At 40.8% G+C, this 25,637-nt stretch overlaps 1 protein-coding gene across 6 annotated transcripts in view; it reads left to right on the forward strand.

Moving 5' to 3' along the window:
* SBF1 (SET binding factor 1) overlaps positions 1 to 21,567 on the forward strand; it is a 132,315-nt gene extending 110,748 nt beyond the window's left edge. For 2 of the 6 annotated variants that reach the window (XM_083183220.1, XM_083183221.1), the window contains 14 exons: positions 169 to 246; positions 901 to 957; positions 1,783 to 1,964; positions 2,828 to 3,004; positions 3,220 to 3,321; positions 4,552 to 4,737; positions 4,955 to 5,081; positions 5,429 to 5,559; positions 5,719 to 5,946; positions 7,003 to 7,110; positions 7,408 to 7,622; positions 12,436 to 12,523; positions 16,839 to 16,970; positions 17,880 to 21,567. In XM_083183220.1, the coding sequence (XP_083039346.1) occupies positions 169 to 246; positions 901 to 957; positions 1,783 to 1,964; positions 2,828 to 3,004; positions 3,220 to 3,321; positions 4,552 to 4,737; positions 4,955 to 5,081; positions 5,429 to 5,559; positions 5,719 to 5,946; positions 7,003 to 7,110; positions 7,408 to 7,622; positions 12,436 to 12,523; positions 16,839 to 16,970; positions 17,880 to 17,978 (1,910 nt within the window). In that variant the 3' untranslated portion in view covers positions 17,979 to 21,567. The remainder of the gene's footprint in view (positions 1 to 168; positions 247 to 900; positions 958 to 1,782; positions 1,965 to 2,827; positions 3,005 to 3,219; positions 3,322 to 4,551; positions 4,738 to 4,954; positions 5,082 to 5,428; positions 5,560 to 5,718; positions 5,947 to 7,002; positions 7,111 to 7,407; positions 7,623 to 12,435; positions 12,524 to 16,838; positions 16,971 to 17,879) is intronic. The other 4 variants (XM_083183223.1, XM_083183225.1, XM_083183224.1 and 1 more) reach the window with 2 other exon arrangements.
* The last annotated feature ends 4,070 nt before the right edge of the window (positions 21,568 to 25,637 follow it).

A 25,637-nucleotide genomic window follows, 5' to 3' on the forward strand; every position in this document is an offset into this window, starting at 1 on the left:
TATCAAACACATGGTTTTGTTCTCGCTTGGCTGAGTATTTTCTAATGCGTGGATTCAGGCGTTGCTATATTTATTAAATGGCCTTGTACATATAGGATATTGGAAATAGGGTTTGAGTATTCCTAATGAGAGGTGTACAAGGAATATAAGTTGGTATTTCTGCTGCAGATTCTTCAGACAAACGTCAACCCAAGCTGGGTTCATTGATGAAGCAGGTGATGGGAGGGAAGGAGGACATTCGAGGAGGTAGGCTCCCTACTATTCTCAGTGTATGGTCATGGACCTACTTAAAGGATTTGGCGCTCTTGTATATAATCTGTCTGACCCATGCACCTGTTGAGATTTGTGAGCTTTGTTGTTTGGAGTTGTTATGTAGAGAGAATGAAGTTGGCTGTATATTATTATTCATCTGTAACAGATTTCTGACCTCATTCTCACATTTATTATTCCAATACTGTTGCAGTTTCATAATCTTCCTGTGCAGATCTCAATTTGCATTGACTCCCTCACCCATTTGGCTCCAGATAAAGTCACCATACATTTCTTTTGAGTCTTAATTTATTATTATAATATTTCATTTTGCATATATTATCTTACTCTTTTAATCTCATGATCTATGATCCTCATTCCTTTCCATCTCTTACGATGATTCATGTCGTTTCAAACACAACCACTCTCCCCTTTAATAGACCACATGCAGTATGCAATGGCAGCATTTTACATGTACACATTCAATGTTGGAACTTACTGCTGTGTGCCAGTAGTGTACCGCACACTGTTCTAGTTGTGTCCCCCTGTATTCACCTCAAACCCCAAAGTTGTTCCCTTTTAAAACTTGGGACTATACAAAATATTGTTACATTTCTCCTTTACCCAGTTGCCCCTCTCTTCTTGAACTAGGTCATTCTGTACGGGGTACTAAGCACCCCGCAGTGAGGCGAGGCTATGCTGAGCAAGGTCAGTACACACGACTTGCTGTATGCACTAGATTGACCAGGCTATGCCAATACAGTTGATTCTTTGGTACTTATATAGTATCTGGGCGCCCGATTTTGTGATTGTATGCCTTACCTTAAGGCATACAATCAGATGCGATTCGATGCGATTTTCGGCAAAATCGCATGCGATGCGATTCAATGCGATTTTGCATAGGATTTAATGTTAACAAGGTCCTGTTCATTTCTCCACTATCCAAGTAGGCATAGAGTTGATTTTATATAGCGCGGCGAGCGCAGCGTGCCACTGAGCCGGAAGCGTGGCAAGCACACGCGGAAAACATTTTAAGTAATCCGCGGCCCATTGCGGGGCTCGCCACGCTTCGGGCTCGGTGGTTCGCTGCGCTCGCCACGCTTTATAACATCAACTCTATGCCCACTTGGATAGTGGGGAAATGAACAGGACTATGTTAACATTGAATCCTATGGAAAATCGCATCGGATCGCATGCGATATCGGATGCGATTCGATGCGAATTTTCTGACCCGATTTTTTTAAATCGGGCGCCCAGATACTACATAAGTACCGATTCTTTCCTTGTCTGTTCCTGTCGATAACCACAGTGCCTAATACCACAGTTCCATTAATGATTAGGTGAACAAAGCTTAAGCTGTCCGCTTACATTTAACGCCTGCATATCCCCCTTACCCTTTACTTTTGTCAATGTTAGTTTGCTGTACTTACAGGCAGGCTCTACTTATATGAATGTCGGATGATTTTTCAGTGCAAGTAGATTATTGTACATCTTAATACCTGTTTCCTTTATTATCTTGTTTTGATCATGCAGGGAAATGGGGTAGTATGCGTGGCACCGGAAGACTTAGTTCTTATGGAATGAACTCTGACGTAGGAACTAGACTGGCTGCAAGAGATCTTCTGACCCCACACCAAAATGGTGGACCCTTGGAGAGTCCTCTGACCCCCCGGAGAGCTGCTCTGTACATCATTGGTGATAAGTCCCAGCTTAAAGTGAGTTTGATAAAGCATTGCTGTAGAAAATTGTACTGCTTTCTTTTTGTACTATGGGACTTTTTTTTTTGTTAGGGGCTAAAGGTTCATATTTACATCTGGGCAACAACATAGTGATGTAAGGAGTGCGAGTGCATTATTTTATATTTCTCTTTCATTATATGGAGGGCTCTGATTACTCTGCAGCACTGAGTGTGGAGCAGGAACATTGCTAGAAAAGTACCTCAAACTGTTCAATCCCCCCCAAATCTGTTTTTCTATGTTTCTATGTGCCGGAGCTGGGCACTGCATAAATGGCTTCTGCTTACAGAGACTCTATAGTTGCTTTCTGTTTTTTATATATCTTTATTGGAAAAATCTCTCTTTACATCTGCTCAACAAACTTTGAGTATCCCACAAAGGATTCTGTGGGATCATTTACAGTTTCTTATATAGCGCAGCTATACAATTGGAAACAACAGTGATAAAACAAACTAGATAGTAACAAACCAACATGGAGGTAGGAGGGCCCTGCTTGCAAGCTTACAATCTGTAGGGATAATAGGAGGGATACACTTGTATTCTGCTTATCCTCCGTTAGGATTTTTATAATTGTTCTTATTAGAGAACATTGTATTATCTTCACTTTTTTTTTTCCTGGGTCCATATTTACACCTTCTAGTTGAATTTTGTTCTAACTTTAAATTGAGGTTGGAACTTCTATATATATATATATAGCACCTGGACAGTCTTTATGTAAAACTTTGTATGGTGTTTGACATTTATTTATCTTTAACATACTGGGTAAATGTTTATCTTGGCCATTCAGATCATTGATAGGTATTGTGCTGTTGCCTTAACATTTTTATCTTTCCTTTGCCCAGGGGGTGAAACCGGACCCACTACAGAATTGGGAGCTGGTGCCCATTGAGCTGTTTGACGTCAGGCAAGTTAAGGCTAGTTTCAAGAAACTGATGAAGGCCTGTGTGCCAAGTGCCCCCTCCACAGACCCCAGTCTCTCATACCTGCGCACACTTGAAGACTCAGAGTGGTTTTTACAGGTCTGCCTTATACACACTAATTTGTTTTTTTGTTCTTTGTTTTTGCTTTTTTATCTCCGTATTTATTTTATTTATTTGTTGCTCCATATCTGCTTGTGCCCTACCTGTTTACCTCCTTATTCCTTACTGTTTTTAGCTACTTTTATGCAATCTAGTTTTAGCACTAAAATCATTGCAAACCTTTTTTTTTTCTCAAATCTATTACTATTTCCCAGCTACACAAGCTGCTTCAGGTCTCTGTGCTGGTTGTAGAGTTACTGGACAGCGGTTCATCAGTCCTGGTTGGTCTGGAAGATGGATGGGATCTCACCACACAGGTATTGGCACGCACATTGTCTAAGTGGGAGGCACTACTAACTGTATAGCAGGGGTTCTCCAACTATTTAACTTTTTGTTTTGACCCCGTCGCACAATAAAAATGATTACAGAACCCCAGCGAGTTACAGCAGAATGGTCGCCACAGGTGGTCAACAGACACACATGCATGGCTGCATTGTGAAGGCACAAATTGGTGTGAGGAGGCTTAAGTAACACAATTCAGCAGATTTTTAACATTCCTTGGATCATTGAGAGATTACAGAAGTTGGTTGCGACTCGGTCAGCAGCATCGAGTCACAACCCCATGCTAAGATGGCCGTGACCCACTTTGTGGTCAGGAGCCACAGAATAAAAATAATGGGTACTTATGTATTATCTGGACTCCCATGTTAAATGCACCCCATTTTTTCATACCCCTACTATCCAACTACGCATGGAGTTGATTTTATATAGTGTGGCGAGCGCAGCGAGCCACCGTGCCCGAAGCGTGGTGAGCGCAGCGAGCCCCGCGAGGGGACGCGGTCTCATAAGAAAAACGGGAGTCCAGATATTACATAAGTACCAAATAATGTATGTGATTGGCAAAGACATTCAATAACTGTCCAATAACTAATCTTCTGTGACAACCTCTTCTGTTAACTGTGCCTATGTAGAACACAAGCATGCCTGTTGCTACTGGGGAAAAGCAATCTAATTTCCTACAGTGAGAGCTGTCTCTTTTTATTGTATTATTATTTTTAACTCTAGGAGACAGAAACCTTGACATGCACGCCGACAATATCTGAATGTAATATAAATTGTTGAAACATTTCATAAAGAATGTGACAAACAAAACAAATGATAGGACTGCTAGTACTAATGACACAATATAATATGGTGGTCCAGATAGTGGTGTGATTTTTGACGTGCCCCTCTTTAATTAAACTAAAACATATTTTATAGGGGAGAGTTTACCTTAATCTAGATCACCTAGGTAAATTTGGGATGGAAGGAATAAACTAAATCTAGATTTATATTTTTCCTAAATTTAGTTAAGTTTTACAATTTGCAACAAGATAATGCTGCTAATAAGTCAACTCTGTTTTCACCCATTTATAAATGTACAGTGTGCAGGGTGTTTTTAGCTGTTCTGATATCTATAGAAATGACATTCCACCAATCCCCAGATCCTTCGTATAGTTTGTGTCAAGTCTACATTTCATGCATCGCTAATACAGGCCTTTCCTTAGGTGGTGTGTTTGGTCCAGCTCCTATCTGACCCATATTATCGAACCATTGAGGGATTTCGACTGCTCATTGAGAAAGAATGGCTGTCATTTGGTCACCGATTTAGTCATCGTGGAGCACACACCGCTGCCAGCCAAAGTAACGGCATTACACCTATTTTCTTGCAGTTTCTGGACTGTGTCCATCAGGTCAGTGTTAATGTAGAACTAGATTTTTAGGAGCATAAGTTGAGTTTCTTTCTAATTGGAGTGGAATATTGCTCACTGCTGTGTCTTGTATTGGATGTGAAATTTATTTAAATAATTTTGAAACACTTTTACCTGACGTCACTCGAATAGTATGTCTAAGTAGAGAAACACAGTAAAGATTATAAATCTTTATTTACCTCTTATATCAACTATATAGATACATCTACAGTTCCCATCTGAGTTTGAATTCAGTCAGTATTACCTGAAGTTTCTGGCTTACCACTATGTGTCAAACCGGTTTCGCACCTTCTTGTTGGACTCTGACTGTGAGAGAATTGAAAAAGGTAAGATCTGAAAATGAGCGATTTGAAGACTGAAAAGTTAATGACCTAGAAATGCACATGACCACTTTCAGAAATGAGTGGGCCCACATGACCACTTGTCTAATATTGATACAACTGAGTAGCAACTATACCTCTGTTAGGATGGTGTAACAATTTTATTTAAAAAAAAATTAGATTTTCTCAAACAAGGGAGAGCGATATTAATCTTGATAAGAGAGATGCAGATAGTGTCTCTGTCTTTCTGCTAGTCCTAGAGCAAATGTTTATTTGTTAAAACTGTCCTAAGTGTGTTTCATTTTCTTGTTTTGTGGTTTGTATAACCCTAGAGACCATCTTTTTCATTTCAGGGGTACTGTATGAGGAGAAGGGTGATCGCCGTGGCCCTCCGGTCTGCCGCTCAGTGTGGGAGTATATTGAGCGATTGCACAAGAAGAGTCAAGTGTTTTACAACTACATGTTCTGCCCTGAGGATGGGGAGGTAAGAAAGAAAGCACAATTTGTGCCCGTCCCCATGAATGTAAGCAGTGTCCCACATAGTCAATGTCATTGGTATTCTATAAAGAAGGAGTTAGATCAGTACATCATTTAGAAGATGATTTCCTATTCAAATTAATGTTTTTGTGTTCCTTCTCCACAGGTTCTGCGACCTTTCAGCTCTGTGTGGGGTCTTCGTGTATGGGATTATTACACTCATGAAGCTCTGAGTGAAGGCCCATCTTATGATTGGGAGCTACTTCAGAGCTCCCAGCATGAAGAACCTGAGAAAAACGATAGCTCTGCCCCCCAGACCAAGCGCAAGATTATTTGGCCATCCTATCATTCTCCTCGGCGACTTCAACCAGATGCCATCACTTGCTTATTAGAGGTTAGATACTAAAAAACAAGCCTAGTACTGTAGTAATCTTTTTTTATTATTTTTTTAAACCACATGGATACAAATGGTATATAATTATAATCATTATTTTTATTTTTTTAATCTTTATTGCATACTAAACCCTTATAACCTGTATAATAGAAGTATTTGTCTGTCACTGACTGCGTAACAGCGGTCAGGTTTTGATATAGGCGTTGAGAAAATCTATATTTTGCAGACCCAATCTTTGCCGTAATATGTACACCAACATTGTTTAAGCCTTGTTTATTTTTTATATACATACAATACAACTACCAAGAGTGCATTTTGTGGCTGATGCTAATTTTTCTGTTGCATCCTCTGGACCAGGTACAAAGACAAAGGGTGATGCTGAGTTGTACGGACTACATTGCATCCCCACTTGCATTAGAAAGGGTGTAACTCTGGGGCATTCTCATATTTCCAAAGTTCAGTGAACATGTGTTTGCTGAATTGCAGACTAATGATAATATGTAAATTTGGAGGTTTTCAGACACAGCTTTTCTCCAAGAATAGAATCTGCATTTTATTCTGTGTATTTAGTGCGAGTGCAATGTTGGAACATTTGCATGTACACTTTGGTTTGACTGTTGCAGCCTGCTTTTTGCATGATGTAACCATTGAGTTTTGTTTTTTATAGTGCAAGGAAAATCTGACATCTGATTAGTCAGCCTGTTCTAGATCACCTAGTGGTACAGAACGAGTGAACCACTTTCCACATTAGGCAATTTTGAGTGTGTATGGCAGTGAGCACCATACACAGCCATCGGAAAATATAGCGCTCACATGAAGATTTTGGGCTCAAAATCGCATAATTCATGTGGGCCTTAAGACAGCATTTCCTATAAACAACTCTGCTTGGTAATATAGGTACATAACTGAAAAAGACAAAGGGAAAAAGTAATAAATGGGACAACTAAAGTACTCCAGACTCTCCATGTCCCCCGAATACGTTTTGGAATTGTGGTAACTACTTATTGTCAGTAACTTGGTTAAAATAAGGATGTTTGGTATTTTTGTTTTACCCAGGAGTTACAGAATCTGGAAATGGAATTGCGGCCTGTGCCTGAGCGCTGGAAGGAAACCTGGGATAAGGTCAAAGCTGCTCACAGGACAGAGGTCCGACATGAGGGTCGGGTGAGTTAAGCTGTACAAATGGTGCAGTGTAATATCCTAGGCCACAGTCCTCAATGCACCCTACGGGTCCAAACTTTAAGAAAAACCATACTTGTGCACATGTGACTAGCACCTCAGTCAATTTGATCTAACCATCTGTGCCATGAAAACCTGTACTGTTCACGTGAGCTGAGGACCGTGTTTGAGAGCCATTGCCTTACACTTATTTTTTAGTGGCTAGTATACCATATGCATAGACTTGGCTTCCAGGAGTATACTGGTATAATGTGACTGAGTTTAACTTTGTCTTACATGTAGAAGTCCAGTGCTCTGCTGATGTCATCAAGCATACCATCACAGCGGCATTCATTGGGAATTTATCTGCAAGAAAGTGGTGTGGGATCTACACTCAACCTGAGCTTGGAGAGTGGTTCGAGCACAACAAATACTCCTACCGGAGCTGGGAAACTGGGAGCACGGAATAGCACTAGCACCTTATACAATCAGTTTAACACTGCAGAAAGAGAAAACAGGTATTGCAGTCATTTGACATGGGGAAAGAGGACAAAATATATGTGGTTTAATACATTTGGGTCTCTGGCATCGATCATATTTGCGAAGATGTACACCAGATAAATCTTTCTCTTACAGCCATTGGCGAAAGCTAGATCCATGGTGTATAGAGCTGCTGGATTAGCATGTCTGACCTTCTCCTACTCTGCAGTGGGGAAACCTTCTGTTTCTAAATGCCTTTAGATGTACTTTTATTTCTTTTTTTTTACTTTAGTTTGCCAGCATCACTGCTGTGTAGTGGTTGATGTGGTGTTTTCCGTTTCTATTATTGAGGACTGAGATGCACAACTTGGCTGCTGTCCTCACTACCTACACTCTATAGAGCAACCCAGTTGCAGCTGCAGATAGACTGCAGTTCCCTGCAGCCATTTGACTGTGTTCTTACCCTTTTCAGGTAGTGCAGTACCTACTGAATAGTGGTCATGCCAACACTGGTGATATGCAGAGCGTCAATTGCTGGCAGAGTTTTTCTTTTATTTTTATACTCCTCATAACTACTGGTACAGAGGAGGGAGGTGCCTCCCTGCTCTGGTTGAATTTGCATCTTGTACGCTTTGTTCTTCAAGGAAAGCCCACTTTATTGGACCTCAGCCATCCATAGCAAAACAAGCTGTCAGATCAGGCAAAAATTGTTATGCCATAGTCCAGAATTGGGAGAGTCCAGATTGGGATATGTTGTCTCAGGAAGATGGTAAAGTGCCATCTGTTTTCTGTTTTGGACAAATCCTTCTAAACTGAAGAGTTGTCTAAAGATGTAGTTCCCAATCCTCAGATCCCCCCACCAGGTCATGTTTTGTGCATTTATGTGATCACACACAGGGGACTTGATGTATTTTCTGGGTCAGTACCACATGTTTTCAAAGGCAGAAATCCTAAAAACATGACCTGCCATGTGTTATAGGATTGCATATCTAAAGGACAAGGATTTGAGGAAGTAATTCAAGTCGTAGATTTAAATTCTAAATATGGAGGAACTGGAAACTTGTAAGATAAAACCTAATCTGCGAAAATGTAATCGGGTCCAGCTGAACTCGGACATTTTATTAAAGTGTCAATCATTTAAAAGCAAAACCATGCCTTGTAAATGATTGGCACTTAATAAAAACATCTGAGATTGCCCGACATCCCGCACCTCCGGTGAACCGGTTTTTTTACATTTCTCCGGGTGTTTCTTTTCTGCCATTTTCTGACTATTATAATTTTGGATGAAGTGTGGACAAGGCATAACAAAACTTTTCTGGTGAGTTTTATCCTAAGTACATACTCTGGAGGACTCTTTACAGCTATGTAATGTTCCCTTATTTTAATCAGGGCTAAGTCATATGTTTTTTTTTTAATGCATTGCAATTCAGGTGGTGGTCTCATGGAGGAGTCATCAGTCAAAAGAAGTCCAGTCTACTTCCTAGTTCAGTGGCTTCCAAACCTTTTTGAATTACGGTGCCCCTGAGTGTCAAACCATTTTTCAAGTCACCCCTAGGGCAAACGTTTTTCTTTAATTAAAATCAGGAGAATAAAATATTTAGTAAATTGTGTTGATCTCATCCTTGTCAGTTATGTGAAAATGAACATTATTCTCCTCTGTCCAGAATTTGCTTAATACATTGACAATAAATAATTTGAATTGGCCATAGTCCACCAACCCAGGGCACCCCTGCAAGTCTCCTAAGGCACCCCAGGGTGACACAGCACTTTGGGTAGCATTGTTCTAGTTTATTCCTGTTGGGTCTCTGTATAACAGCTTTGCTATACTGCTGCATTGGCACCTAGTATTTGTAACACCATAATATGCAAGATGCCTGGTGTGACAGATGTTCCAGGAACCGTAGCGTACTGCACTTTAATTTACATTTTGCATTTTAAGCTAGGTACATGTTAGGATGATGTGTCTTCAGCTTGATATGGTCCAGTTCTTCAGAAGGATATAAACACAATGTAGAGCGTACAAAGCAGGGCAAATGGTGCATGGCCTACATCACAGAACTTACCTGGAAAGACTGAAAGAGGTTAATATATATAGCTTTGAGCAGCCAAGGGAAAGAGGGGAAGTGGTAGAAACTTTCAAATATATCAAGGGTTTTAAAAAAAAAAGTACAGCAGGGGGACATTCTTCAAAGGAAGAGAAGTATTAGAACTCGAAGACGTGCGCTGAAACCAGAGGGAGAGAGTTTCAGGAGAAAATTACTTCACGGAAAGGGGAGTGGTTGAATGGAATAGCCTCCCATCAGAGGTGGTAGAACGTGCTTAGGATAGGCATAAGGATATCCTCACATAGAACTAAAGTTCAAAAAGGGTTGAAATTGTGTAAAAAACATAAAAGGGGAAGACTAGATGGACCAACTAGTTCTTATCTGCCATCATATTGTAGTTACCATATCCTGGGAACATATTGAACAATGTAATGTCGCTCTTTCCTTCATTACAAATGCCGCAGCTGCTAGCATTATTGCCCGGCTAGCAGTGCAACATCACGAATGACTGTGGGCAACCCACATATTTGGCATACGTACTGAACGATACTCCTTTTATGTTGGGTCAAAATCTGCTCAATGCAACATATATCGGGCCGGTGTGTACCTAGCTTCAGTCTGATCGCAGATACTGTGAAAAGCCACTGACCATGTACTAGAAGAGGCTAGGTTTTGAACAAAAATGCACAGAAATTGGTTTTACACACATTCAAAGTCATAGCTGAAGCACAACCGAACTTGGCCTGAGAAAAAAGCAACTGCACTGTTGCACACAAATATATAAATGGTACAGATTAAATAGATCAGTGAAATCGAGCAAAGAAATTGTCTCGGTACTCTTTACCTAGCACGGCGCCCATCAGGGTCATCGCGGGCATTGAATGCACTAAAAAATCGGGTGCGACCGACGCGATGCCCGCGATTTCCCATAGGGAACAATGTTAAATTTCTCAATTGACCCGATTTTACTGTTCAATGCCTCAATTGACACGATTTTTCCATAGGAAATAATGTTAAATGGCCCACAGAGGCCAAATAGCCACCCTGAAGTGTGAAATGGCCCCCACAATTGTTAACGCCACCCCACGATCAACGTGAACCCGAAGCGTGACGAGCGCAGCGGTACGCGTCCTACGACCTTTTCATACCCCCACTATCCACGTCGGCGTGGAGTTGAGAATAGAATAGTGTGGCGAGCGCAGCGAGCCACTGAGCCCGAAGCGTGGCGAGGGGACGCGGATACCTGTGAAGCCCGCGAAGGGGACGCCTTTACCTGTGAAGGTATCCGCGTCCCCTCGCGGGGCTCGCCACGCTTCGGGCTCGGTGGCTCGCTACGCTCGCCACACTTTCTATTCTCCACGCCGACGTGGATAGTGGGGGTATGAAAAGGTCGTAGGACGCGTACCGCCGCCCCTCGCGGGCTCGCTGCGCTCGCCACTCTTCGGGTTGACGTTGATCGTGGTATGGCGTTAACAATTGTGGGGGCCATTTCACACTTCAGGGTGGCTATTTGGCCTCTGTGGGCCATTTAACATTGTTTCCTATGGAAAAATCGTGTCAATTGAGGCATTGAACAGTAAAATCAGGTCTATTGAGAAATGTAACATTGTTCCCTATGGGAAATCGCGGGCATCGCGTCGGTCGCGTCGCACCCGATTTTTAGTGCATTCAATGGCCGCGATGCCCGCGATTTTTTTACCTGCGATGCCCACGATCAAAATCGTGGGCGCCGTGCTAGGTAAAGAGTACCATTGTCTCTTCCATTATTATATTTATGCAAATCAGATACACATTTTGAGTGCAAAAGACCCCCTGCACTGCTAAGCTGCCGAGAAACTGGCATGTCAAGAGGGCGATTTGACACTTCTGTATATGACTGCATATGGTATAATAGGTCACAGTAAAAATGACTATTATATTTAGAGGGGAATTCATTTCTCTGTGTTTTGGCACTGCAATATCCAACTATGGGTCTGCATGACCTAGTCTCTCTGCTGAGTCCCTAATAATAAGTTATCCCCCAAAAATCCAGTGAAAGCCAGTCACACCAGGGCAACACACTAGTGAGAAACTAAAGTGTTCGTAAGTTAATAAGAAAGAAGCAAAATCTAGGGGTTTAAAAGGTGTTACACAAGTGAAAAAATGCAAGAAAATATAATATTAGTAAAAAAAAAATATTGCTCCATAAATGTTATGTGTAAACCCAAGGGGAGCCATGACAAATAATACAAATGTGTAGGTTTTGCCTTCATTGTGCCTTCAGTTTCAATATTCAGTCTGTATACTAGAGACCAAACTGGTTAAAACCATTGAGAACAGGTGGGTGGGATGCTACTTCACGATGAAGTCCTAGCTTTCAGGTGTACTATGTACACAATATTGAGTTGCTCATTGTGCACATATTTGCTTATTACAGTAAGGAACCTTTATTGTCTTGCACAACACTGTTGGGGGTCTGAAAAAACTGTGCTAACCCCTCTGTTTCTATTATTCTACAGTTTACGCACCCTGGGCAGTGCCGTTCAAATTAATCCCTTATTAACTTTATAGATTGTAAGCTTTTGAGCAGAGCCTTCCTACCATTTTGATTGTAACTACCCAGGGTGTTTTATCGGTATTTTTTATTTAATAAAGCACAACAGAATTTGAACCTGGTTAAAAAAAAAAATATCTACTAGTACTGTACATGTGAATTAGATAAACCTGCCCTATTTTCATGGTATGACAATGTGGTAAACTGCAGAACACTGAACCCACCGACATTATCAATCAGTGGATGAAGAGCAAGTTTTCTGTGTCTTTCTAGATCATATGAGGGGATTCTGTATAAGAAAGGAGCTTTTATGAAACCCTGGAAGCCACGCTGGTTTGTGTTGGACAAGACAAAACATCAGGTAACAGAAATTGAATAATGCATTATACCAGGCTGGTTTTGTTGCTTCAGCCATGTTCTGATTTGCAGGATCACTGTTAACTTTGGCCACACTTCTCTGTGTGGGGCCTCTTTGTGCAGACAGAAGAACCCTCACTTTACAGATGTAGCTACGCTCATTGTTGCCGCGCCAATTGCCAAGTCCGACTTCCATGGCACTTGGTGCACCTTTTGCCAGGTGTGCATCTAATTCACTCTGCAGCTCTTAGCAAAGCATTGAGCTGTGATGTTGCAGCTTGGCAATTCTGTGCCTGGGGTTTGATTTTTGGTGCGACAAACAACCACGGTCTGCCGAATTGCAGCAACGATGAGCGTGGCTACATCTGTAAAGGCAAATAAGTCTACTTTTATCTTCTGATCCCATTTACCATTATTTGTTAACAGGCATCACAGGTGGTTTCAGACCACACATGTAGCAGGTTCAGGCCAATTGCATTCGCTATCCGGGAGTGTGTGCACAGCATAACACCACATTGGGTCAGCAATATGTAAAATGGCCCTCCTAGTGAGCGTATTCTCAGCAGCTAGAGATAGATTTGCATACCTAATTATCCATGTCTAACAATGTGGGAAATGTGCCCTCCCATGTAACTACATCACATCTTTTCTTATTGTGGGGGTTTTGTTAGGGTTTTTTTTTTTTTTTTTTTTTTACTGGAGGATGTAGCTAGTGAAAATACACCATCATTTAACTGGTAGATAATAATAATAATAATAATAATAATGATATTTATATAGCACTTTTCTCCCAAAAGGACTCAAAGGTGCATATGTATAAAGCCTTAACAAGAGATAAATGCAAGGGTGATAAAGAGATAAACGTCCAGCCAATCACCTCCTTACTGACTTTTTTTCAAACAAAGCCTGTGACATGGCAGTTAGGATGTGATTGGCTGGACTTTTATCTCTTTATCACCCTTGCATTTATCTCTTGTTAAGGCTTAATACATCTGCCCCAATGTGCTTCACAATTACATATTCTAATATATACTGTATAGAAAAAAAAAAAACTTTTAGTCAAAAACAAAAATCAAAGCATAACGGAATATGCTGCAATATATAAGAAAACGTAAATAAATAAATGAACAACAAGGTTATAAATTCAAATTTTATCGCATTTTAGCTTCTACCTTAGCTTTGTATAGTAGATTTCTCCCTTAAGAGTGTTTTTAACTTGGTTACATTTTGCGTAAAAATATTTCAAATTTTCGTCTTTCATTCTTGTGTTATTGGGTTAGCATTTAATATTTGTGTGTGTGTGTGTATGTATATATATATATGTGTGTGTGTGTATATATATATATGTGTGTGTGTGTGTGTGTGTGTGTGTGTGTGTATATATATATATATATATATATATATGTATGTGTGTGTGTGTGTGTGTGTGTGTGTGTGTGTGTATGTATGTATGTATATATATATATATATATATATATATATATATATATATATATATATATATATATATATATATATATAATCTCCTTCCTTGAGGAGGCACCCTCACTCCAAGCTAATAGAATTTAGCAAATGAACACATGAACCAGGTGCCTTCCGTGTAGTAGCGTATGGGTGTACGCCAATGGTATATTCTTCCTGACGGCGGCACTCAGCGTAATAAACACACCAGAGGCAGTTTTGTAAGAAACCGACGTTTCAAGGCCGTCCGGCCTTTTTATCAAGGTGCAAAGAGATACATACAACAGACAGTATAACCACTTAAATACCTTTAGAGATCAGTTCGTGTCTCCCGCCAGCTCCTCCCCCGGGTGTCGAACATGACGTCACCACGTCGGAGCGTCACAGGAGACGCGAAGCAACCCTGTAATATATGACACAAATACACCAATAGAAAAAAAGCATTAGGTAACCAAGGTGATAACAACATACAACAATAGACACCTAAGCATATTAAAAACAAAAACAGTCTTAGCAGCAAATGTGAATTATCATATAAGCACAGGATTCCTATATGGCCTGAATGAGGCCTAATCATCAAATGCCCGTAATTACTTTGCTTATACGGGACGGTCACAGAAAAACAGTGTACACACATAGAATGAAGAGTCGATATGTCAAGCATGTAAATATGACACTGCGCCATGGTCACTAATAAAGGACAAGGATTACATAAAGCAGGATAAGCCAAGGTATTCGTTTAGACCCCTGGGAGCCAGGGTATCCAAACGATATATCCAATGGCATTCCGCTCTCAGTAATTTCAAAGACCTATCACCCCCACGTTTAAGCGGGGGGATATGGTCTATGATCCGATATCTTAGAGATGACAGTGTATGTCTGGCCTGTGCAAAATGCCGGGCTACCGGCTGTTCACTAGTACCTGAGAGAATAGCTGCCTTTATGGCCGACCTATGTGCTGCTGCCCTTTCCTTAAAGGCGCAGTCAGTTTTGCCGACATAGTGTCGACCACAGGGGCAGCTAATAAGGTACACAACGAATCGTGTCATACAAGAGACACGGTGCTTGATAAAGAACTTTTTTCCAGAGTAGGGATGGTGAAAAGTATCACCTACTATCATAAAGCTACACGTGGTGCAGCCGCAGCACCTGTAACAACCCAAAAAAGTTCTTTATCAAGCACCGTGTCTCTTGTATGACACGATTCGTTGTGTACCTTATTAGCTGCCCCTGTGGTCGACACTATGTCGGCAAAACTGACTGCGCCTTTAAGGAAAGGGCAGCAGCACATAGGTCGGCCATAAAGGCAGCTATTCTCTCAGGTACTAGTGAACAGCCGGTAGCCCGGCATTTTGCACAGGCCAGACATACACTGTCATCTCTAAGATATCGGATCATAGACCATATCCCCCCGCTTAAACGTGGGGGTGATAGGTCTTTGAAATTACTGAGAGCGGAATGCCATTGGATATATCGTTTGGATACCCTGGCTCCCAGGGGTCTAAACGAATACCTTGGCTTATCCTGCTTTATGTAATCCTTGTCCTTTATTAGTGACCATGGCGCAGTGTCATATTTACATGCTTGACATATCGATTCTTCATTCTATGTGTGTACACTGTTTTTCTGTGACCGTCCCGTATAAGCAAAGTAATTACGGGCATTTGATGATTAAGCCTCATTCAGGCCATATAGGAATCCTGTGCTTATATGATAATTCAAATTTGCTGCTAAGACTGTTTTTGTTTTTAATATGCTTAGGTGTCTATTGTTGTATGTTATCACCTTGGTTACCTAATGTTTTTTTTCTATTGGTGTATTTGTGTCATATGTTACAGGGTTGCTTCGCGTCTCCTGTGACGCTCCGACGTGGTGACGTCATGTTCGACGCCCGGGGGAGGAGCTGGCGGGAGACATGAACTGATCTCTAAAGGTATTTAAGTGGTTATACTGTCTGTTGTATGTATCTCTTTGCACCTTGATAAAAAGGCCGGACAGCCTTGAAACGTCGGTTTCTTACAAAACTGCCTCTGGTGTGTTTATTCACGGAACCCCACTTTTCTGCAGGTCCTAACACTATCGCTCAAAATGGCTACAATAATAAACATATATATATATATATATATATATATATATATATATATATATATATATATAAAGGAAGAGACTGGCACTCAAGGGTCTTTGTAAAAAGCAGTGTATTCACAGGAAAAACATCCAACGTTTCGGCGCAGCCCCGAAACGTTGGATGTTTTTCCTGTGAATACACTGCTTTTTACAAAGACCCTTGAGTGCCAGTCTCTTCCTTCCTATATCCCATTGTTTGTATGGGCACCGGGGCAGCTGACCTACTGGAGTGAGTGCCGGACCGTATCACTATATATATATATATATATAATTTATTTATGTGGTAATTTAGAGGTCAGCACATCCAAATTTGAAAAAAAGTATTCTATATAGAAAACATGAAGAATCATCCAAAGGTTGCAGTGGTAATCACAAACTGGCATAAGTAAGTCCATATACTCATCAGATATAGCATAGGTAGACAATCAAAAACGGAACCACTGCATGGATAGGTCATGTTCAGTCGTGCTCTACAGCCGTTTCGGAAGGTGTATATCCATCATCAGGAGCATGACTGGATGACCAAACAGGCCTAGTTTATATAGCTGCCATCCTTAATTAAAGAGTGAATAAACAGGCTCACCTTACAGCCGTTTCGGAAGGTGTATATCAGTTATCAGTTATCAGTCATGCTCCTGATGACAGATATACACTGTCTGTTTTGTTTTATGTTATATATGTTTTTTGGTATTTCCTCACATCACACTTTCTTTTTTTTACTCCCTGGTTAGCTGCGGTATTACGAGAACCGTACAGACACTGAATGTAAAGGGGAGATTTACTTGGCAGAGGTAGAGGCTATATCTGCAGGTACTCCAACATTGGGTGCTCCAAAGACTGTGGATGAAAAGGCATTTTTTGATGTAAGTTGAAATGTGTTCCTCAATTCCTTTTTTTCTTCTTGGCGGGGGAGGGGGGGGGGTGGTGTGGTAAGGTAAGAGGGTTCCCGTTATGCAAAGTTGCATCCACTGTCTCAATTATCAATCAAGGGGTCTATCCAGGATGTGGTCACTAGTTCTACAAGCATTAGGTTGATAGTCATTCGTCCATAACTTTAGTCAACAGGCACTAGGGCAACAAGGCATTAGGTGGACATGAAAAAGGTCATCAGGAGTTTTTAAGGCTTTTTTTTTCCCAGATGGTGGATTTTCAGACTTTACTATCCAAGTGGGCATAGAGTGAGAATATAATAGTGTGCCCAAAGCATGACTAGCCATGCAAGGGGAAATGGTACACTTTCATACGGTGCACATGTCCACTTAGGTCAACATAGACACCAAAAAAACATGAAAAACTCATGGCAACCTTTTTCATGTCCGCCTAATGACCTTGTCAACCTATTTCATGTGTTGACAGAGAGGTTGACCTAATGATTGTCGACCAAAGTTCTGTCGACCCTTGTTGATGTTTTTGGATGATGAAAACGGCCTGGATTCGCAATTTATGGATGTATTCAATTAGAGGCCGCTTTTATCAACTGTCAAAGGACTGGCAATAACACATGGCATCTAGGATTACTTCCCAATCCCATGGGTTGTCATGGCTCCAATGGCTGCTTATGCATCGGGTTCCTGAGACATATGGAGGAGTGTGCTGCATCAAGGCTAATTGGCTAGCCCCCAGTAAAGCTGTTACAGCTCCTAATAAGATACCCCCTTCTATACGTTTTGCTATATTATTTTAATCTGCCACTTGTCCTGTACACCATTTTTTATAGAACTTGGCATATGTTTCACTTTCTTCATAATCTCTCTACATTTTCTTCTCTCCAGTTGAAGACAACTCGGCGGTTCTATAATTTCTGTGCCGCAGACCCTATTCTGGCCCAGCAGTGGATTGACCGCATCCAGAGCTGTCTGTCTGATGCATGAGTCTTCAGGAAGGAAAACCGAAATGTTGGATGCCGCTGAAGAAATAGTAGCGCTGGTGTACCACTCGGAGGCATACAACTTAATATGCAAACTCACAATAAGCCATTGTGCATAAGTTACTGCCAGGAGGTCAAATGATATATCAGCCTTCTCTAAGTTGTAAAGTAAAGACTGCAAGTTAGTAAATTGGGTATGTACTGTCCGTTGGCGTCATCCTGCAGAAACGGTGAAGAAAACTACTTCTATTCAGATTGCAGTGATAGATGCAACCTTCAAGAATGATCTTTCCAAGTATAAAAGGTTATGACTAGTATTCTTCTAAGCATAGCTGTTGCCTACTCTAATAAGGTGCTGGGTCCTTCAGCACACTCCACTAAATTGACATGAAATAATATGCATCTGGTTAGTCTTATAAATCTTTTATCTATACATTTGGTCCAACAGTCAATTTTAAATTATTTTATAATGGGAACATGTGACCGGCGCTTCCTTGTAACAAGGGAATTAAAAGATTTACCAAACCTGGCTGAAAAAGGAAGACCGCATCGGATACAAGGATAGAAACGTGTGAATTCACATCTGTAAAACACAATGGTTATCAATCTTCAGTTATTTGTTGTTTTTTAGTTCAGAGACATTGGACATTTTCTAGATCTCCTTTTGGCTGTAAGCAGCCGGCTACACTGTAGGAAATGGAAGTTTGCACAGTGGCATTTGCTTGCCCAGTCCTTGTGCCCTGGCAGCAGAACGGTTGGAGCCTGGACTCTGTCCCAAATATAATGTAGGAAATGAGGTGAAAACCACTAAGGATATTATTTTTATTTCAGTGTCACAGGATATCGCTTGCTTCGCTCTTCCTCTTTGTATAGACTTGAATGACAAGGGAGAAGATGCTTGTATGAAAAACATTGTTTCTGAATAGTAATATAAATATTCAAGTGTCCGACTCATGGAGATATGAGCCAAAAGAAATTCTGGACCACACCGCTCACCAACAGACATGCGGTATATTTAGCCAGTCAGCTGTGTAATCTGGGCTGCTGGTTGGTCTCTGCGTACCATGGACAGAGTGCAACGAGCTCCGCACCTTTTGATAGCCGTGTGTACCATTTGGATTAACAGGAATTGTTAAACTGCTAACGGTATTTTAACGCAGTGGTTATTGTGCTCAATTTAATTATTACTGTATATTGCTGTATATAGAGGAATGTCCAAAACAGCATGAGATTTATGGAGAAGTGTCCTGGGAAAATATAGGAAGTTGATCTTTTTAACCCTTTCACTGCAGGAAAGCAGAATATTTTGTCAGATTGTGCCTGCTATTAGGGAGTTGTCTTCATTAATGTCCGCTCAGAGATGTATTTCACGTCATTATTATACTGTGCTCACAGTTCAGGTCTCTCAGATATATATACCTAAATCTCTCATTTGCACAGTGGTTACTGGGCCTTACCGAGGATGTTGGTGCTCCAGCAGTGAATCCGATAATAATGGTGAGTGGGGGATAGAGGGACCCAAAACTACTAAGTCAGTATAACTTGCAATAACACTGTAAGGATTTACTGTGAAGTGAATGTAAAAAGAGGAGACTTATAAAATGATTATATGTAGAACTTTGCACAGTACATTTTTCTGTGAATATGTATAAATATTACACGTTTTGAATCCCAAATTAATTATCAATCAGAAGACTTTGCTTTTTGTATCATATGTGTGCAGCTCTTAATGGCCACAAGAGTCCGTGTAAAGTAAAACTTGTATTAACATGACTTATTTTTGCATACTGCAGATAATGGCCAGACTGAATGTAACGTAAGCCACACTGTATTATAGAATCGTTAGGTTGCAAAAAAGAAAAATACAAAGATCTGTTGGGTTAAACCATTTATAAATTCGAATTCTAAAAGCCAAGTTTGCCTTTTCTAAATGCTAGAAAGCTTCTGTGTAACTAGGCTTATCATACCATCACTTTTGACTGGGAAATGTCTGAATTACACTGGTCCTGTGGCTGGCAGACCTCATGCCTGCATTTTTACCTGGGTTCATTCGCCACAACACCTGTGTAATTCTTGTGACCGTTGATCTGTCCTAGAGCTGTAGGCAGGACCATACTGGACATCTGGCACTTTGGCAAATCCCAGAATACCGAGTGTGCAGATCCACACAGGAAAGTGGGCTGGCAAACAACGCAGCCTCTTTGTATTGTGCGTAGCATCCTGGCACATGGAGAAATGAGAGTACCCTAACAAGCCAAGACTGTACCCCCCTTGTTTTGGGAACCTAAAATGCCAGGGCTGTTAGAGTTCCTGTCTGAAGGATTTTGTACTCTGCTCCCAACCAAATATTTCCCAAATTAATGATTATTCTCTTATTACTTGTATAGTAAAATATATTTTCACTTTTTAAAAAAATCACTTCTTTTCCAAATCTTAATTTGTTTTGCTCAATGAGGTTACCTCCCCAGTGCCCCATTTACCCCCCCCCCCCTGTTTATCACATAAAAGAATAAAGTATCATAGTTAATCCATTTATTTCTTACACTTCACCATGAAAAATAATTTTAATAGACAAAAATACTATTTATTTAGAAGAGGTTTATCTCAATGGCATGTAAATAAACTTGTTTTATATGGATTTTTTTCCCTTATTATATTTTACAGTTTTATGACAGAATATACTTGTGGCTTCATTGTTAGTTTCTGCTGCAATGTTCTCTTGATTCCCATAACAGACTGGTAAAATACTGAATGGGGTGTTATTTTACTTTCTGAACCTGGATATGCTCTTCCCTAACAAAGGAAATATAGAGAATAGAAAACAGCAAAACATTTGTCAAATAAATCCTGTGACCTAATCTTTTATAATTAATAGGTCACTTTAACTCAGCTCTGTCTAATGTGGATGTCTTAGCACATTATATGCAGACAATATCTTCTCTAAACACACTTGTTATTGTGTTTATTTTGTACCTTGTGGTTGAGTCATAGATATTGTAAATTATACATTTATTACCTGCTCAATACGTGTATTTTCTTAATTAGACAACACACAGTATTTCACCACGGGTAAGTCTATATGACCTAACATAGGAAATTCCTGGCTTTATGTACAACCTGAGTAACTATGATCTTACACTCTCTACAAAAGCTTGGTAAAGCATTAGTCTATTCCTGTCTGCCACTTTCTACTATTACAAACAATCCATTGCTAAGTATTTCAGTACAGTATATTCTGAACAAATGGTTAGTTAATTTGTGATCTATTTTATTATATTCCACACAGAAACACTTGAAAAAAATGTGATGATAAAATATTCCATGTAACTGCTTGTATTGTAATATTTCTTTTCTGGTGAAAGGGTTGATAAACATCACATTCCCGGGTTTTCCCCAGGCAGGACTGCTACATCAGGATGGCCATTTCACTAGAAGGATACTCTTTGTACATAATACAATTCTCAGGTTGAAGTTTCCTGTTTTTGTAGAATACATCAGTACTTGTACATTGTGTCAAACATTCAGTCCTTGGGTTGTGTCTAGATATATGAAAACAGGAATAATTTCCAGAGAAATAAAGGAACTAACAAATATTTAAACTGTGATACATTTATATATTGTACTATGAAAAATGATTGGCCTAACCACCCCTTACTACCTCAGTGTATGCTTCAGCCTCACTATCCCTGAATCAGATTGTGTGAATACTTCTTATCCTCCATCACTGCCCCTAACCCTTTGTGTATACTTCCTTAAGCCCTCTGAAAACCCTGCATAGTGCACGCAGTGGCAGGGAGCATTGTATACAACAGCAGGTTCCAGCTTCCAGTTGTTGTGGAACTACACATACCAGTATGCCAAAATAGTGGACCTGTGACAGGATGTACTGTGTAGTTCCACAACAGCTGGATCCCTGCATTCTGAATACCCTTGGGGTAGGAAATAGGGAACAGATGCAGAAGTTAAGTTGTCAAGAAAACATAACATAGTATTTATTGACTGCTTTAATAGTCAATAAATACTATCAAACTGGTCACTTCTGACAAGTATGGTAATTATCTGTAATATTACTATACATTATTTGTATGGTGTAATAAGGGTGCTGTACAAAGTGGAAGATACCCAAGCAGGATATGTCAGAGATGGCTCTGAATCTGCTGGTGTGGAGTGAGCACTTATGAAATGTGATTGTGACTGGAGCCACAGGAGGAAAAGGACAGGATTATGCTAACAGGTTAATTAAGTGGAACATAACCTGAGACAGGGTTGCAGGGAACCCTTATCCTACTATCCTTACATAAGCGATCGTGAAACTGAACAGAAATCGGTACTTGTGAGTTATCTGGGCGCCCGATTTTGGTACTAGATCGCATGCGATTTGCATAAGATTTGCTATTCATTTCATTACCCCACTATCCCCAAAGTATGTCTATCAACGTGAACCCGAAGCGTGGCGAGCGCAGCGAGCCCGCGTCCACCGACCTTTTCATGCCCTACTATCCACTAGGGCGTGGAGTGAGAATAGAATAGTGTGGCGAGCGCAGCGAGCCGACGCGGACACCTGTGAAGCCCGCAAGGGCACGCGGATACCTGTGAAGGTGTCCGCGTCCCCTCGCGGGGCTCGCCACGCTTCGGGCTCGGTGGCTCGCTGCGCTCGCCACACTATTCTATTCTCACTCCACGCCCTAGTGGATAGTAGGGCATGAAAAGGTCGGAGGACGCGTACCGCCGCCCCTCGCGGGCTCGCTGCGCTCGCCACGCTTCGGGTTCACGTTGATTGCCACGCTTCACGCTAAGGGGATAGTGGGGTAATGATGAATAATGAAACGGATAGCAAATCGCATGCGATATCGCATGCAAATCGCAAGTACCCAAAATCGGGCGCCCAGATAACTCACAAGTACCCAGAAATCATTTCTTTACATATTTTGCGGTACTTGTGTAGTTTCACAGCAACATGGCGCCGTGCTACTTCCGGTGTACGCTCGCCACAAAATATGTCCAAAAAAGTAACTTAACTCCATGCCAACATGGATAGTTCATACCTCCACTATCCATGTTGGCATGGAGTTGATTTTAACCCCTTCCTGACAGAGCTAGTTTTTGCGTTCCTGACAGAGCCATTTTTTTCAAATCTGACATGTCTCACTTAAGTGGGGATAACTTTTTTTTGCTTTTACTTATCCCAGTGATTTTGAGATTGTTTTTTCGTGACACATTGTACTTCAAATTAGTGGTAAATTTGGGTCGATACAGTCTGTGTTTTTTTGTGAAAAATACCAAAATGTCGTGAAAAAATGGAAAATTTAGCGATTTGCAAAATGTTAAATTTTCTGCTTGTGAGACAAATAATCATACCACTCAAAATAGTTAATAACTAACATAGACCATATGTCTACTTTATATTTCCAGGTATAGATAAAGAAAAGAATGTCCATGTGTGACGGTGCACCATAGAGAGAAAATTATGATAACAATAATATATAACTTTTATTAGGTATGTTCTAAAAGGCTGCGAACAAATTTAAAAGACATATAACAACATTTGCAGGGTGGGGTAACGTGTATTTAAAACAAAGGTGGCAGGCAGACTGTTGCTTTATTGTTGTTAGTACTTCGTGTATGAGGTGGGTCGCCCTTGTCTGTACAGTGGAAAAATTATCTCAACTGTCAGATCTCAAAAAGGGGGGTGCTTCACAGTAAATGTTGATAAGGTCCAGGGTATTCAGGAGATATAAAGTAAGCTCCTGTCACCTGGATTCTGATCCAAACTCACTCGCACTTGGTTCACCCTCCAATGTACCTACCTTTGATGAGGAGGATGAATTAATGCTCACTATACTGGAAGATCTACAGACAGGTGAACCATCTACCCCTTTGAATGCTGAGACGGATAAGGGTACCTACAGTCTTAACAAACTCAAGAAAAAATCCAAATTCTGCCCAAACTTTCATATCTGTCCTGTGGTTAAGACCTATACAGACATGGTCAGTAAGGACCTTGATGAATTAGAAATGCACAAACACATCCATCAGTTTGAGAACAACATGAGTAGAGAGGAGAGACAGGCTCTCAATACCATGAAAAACTGGGATGACACTATCATCAAGCCATCCGATAAAGGGGGCAATATAGTCCTCTGGTCTAGAACACTATACATCAGAGAACTAGACAGACAGCTGGGGGATACGTCATGTTATAAAAAGCTGTTATTCAATCCAACCCAGGATTATTTGGCATTGTATTCCAGAATCATTACAGATGCTACACACCTGGGGACTTTGACCAAAACACAGGCGGACTTTCTGAGAGTGACGGAAGTGAGAATACCCACCCTTTATCTCCTTCCCAAAGTCCACAAGAATGAGAAAGTTCCACCAGGCCGCCCTATAGTGTCAGGCATAGGCAGCCTAACTGAAAAAGCAAGCCAATTTGTTGATGCATACCTTAGAGAATATGTTTTAACTCTCCCATCGTATGTGAGAGACACGATGGAGGTGCTCAACAAGCTTCAAGATGTTGTGGTGAATAAAGACACATGGATCGTGACATGTGACGTGGAAAGTCTTTATACTAGCATCCACCACCAATATGGCCTTGAGGCGGTTAAATACTTTCTCAGAATGGACAGAGAGAATAACCTTCACGATCTCGTGGTTCAACTTTTACGCTTTGTATTGACAAAGAATTACTTTGTGTGCAACGAGAACTTCTACCTCCAGGTACGGGGGACTGCGATGGGGAGCACTTGTGCCCCCACGTATGCGAACCTGTACCTGGGGTGGTGGGAGCGTGAAGTTGTCTTCTGTGAAGCCAATGAGAGGTTCACGGATCATGTCCTCCTATGGGTGAGGTATATTGATGATCTCCTCATCCTGTGGGAGGGAGAGAGAGATCTTTTTATTGAAATGATGGAAACTCTCAACAAGAACCACTTGAACCTCCATCTCACATATGACATGAGTAAAGAAGGAGTTAATTATTTGGATTTGCGTATCACAATTGAGACTGATGGATCAATAACCACAGACCTGTTCAGAAAACAAACAGCTACTAATTCATTATTGCACCACTCAAGCTCTCATTACCCGCCAGTCATCAAGGGCCTACCGAAGGGCGAGTTCCTTAGGACAAAAAGAAATTGCTCGGAGAATACCACCTACAAAAAACGAGCCAGGGAACTCAGTACTCGACTTGAGGATAGAGGCTACACTAAAAGAGGTATCAAAAAAGCCTATAATGAAACCAGAACCTACAAGAGAGAAGAACTTCTGGTACCCAAGACTCTGATCAATACAGACAAAAATGATGACTCTGTGCGTTTCATAAGTACCTTTTGCCAGGAATGGAAACAAATCCAACGGATCTTGAACAAACACATCCATATTTTAAAAACTGATCATGACCTAGCTGAAATTCTGGATGACCGCATCCAACTGAGCTGGCGACGAAGCAAAAATCTTCGTGACATACTGGTCCAAAGTCACCTGGGCAAAATTCAGAAACCTTCTGCAAACAGGACAGGATCTTTCAAATGTGGATCCTGTAAAGCTTGTAGTGTAATGGTACAAACACAGGAATACACGGATAGATATGGACAAACATGTAAAATCCGTGATTATATTAACTGTAATACAGCTGCAGTTGTGTACCAACTAGAAT

This window comes from Crinia signifera, chromosome 4 (genome assembly GCF_055691185.1).
Source record: "Crinia signifera chromosome 4, ASM5569118v1, whole genome shotgun sequence".
Lineage (NCBI taxonomy): Eukaryota > Metazoa > Chordata > Amphibia > Anura > Myobatrachidae > Crinia > Crinia signifera.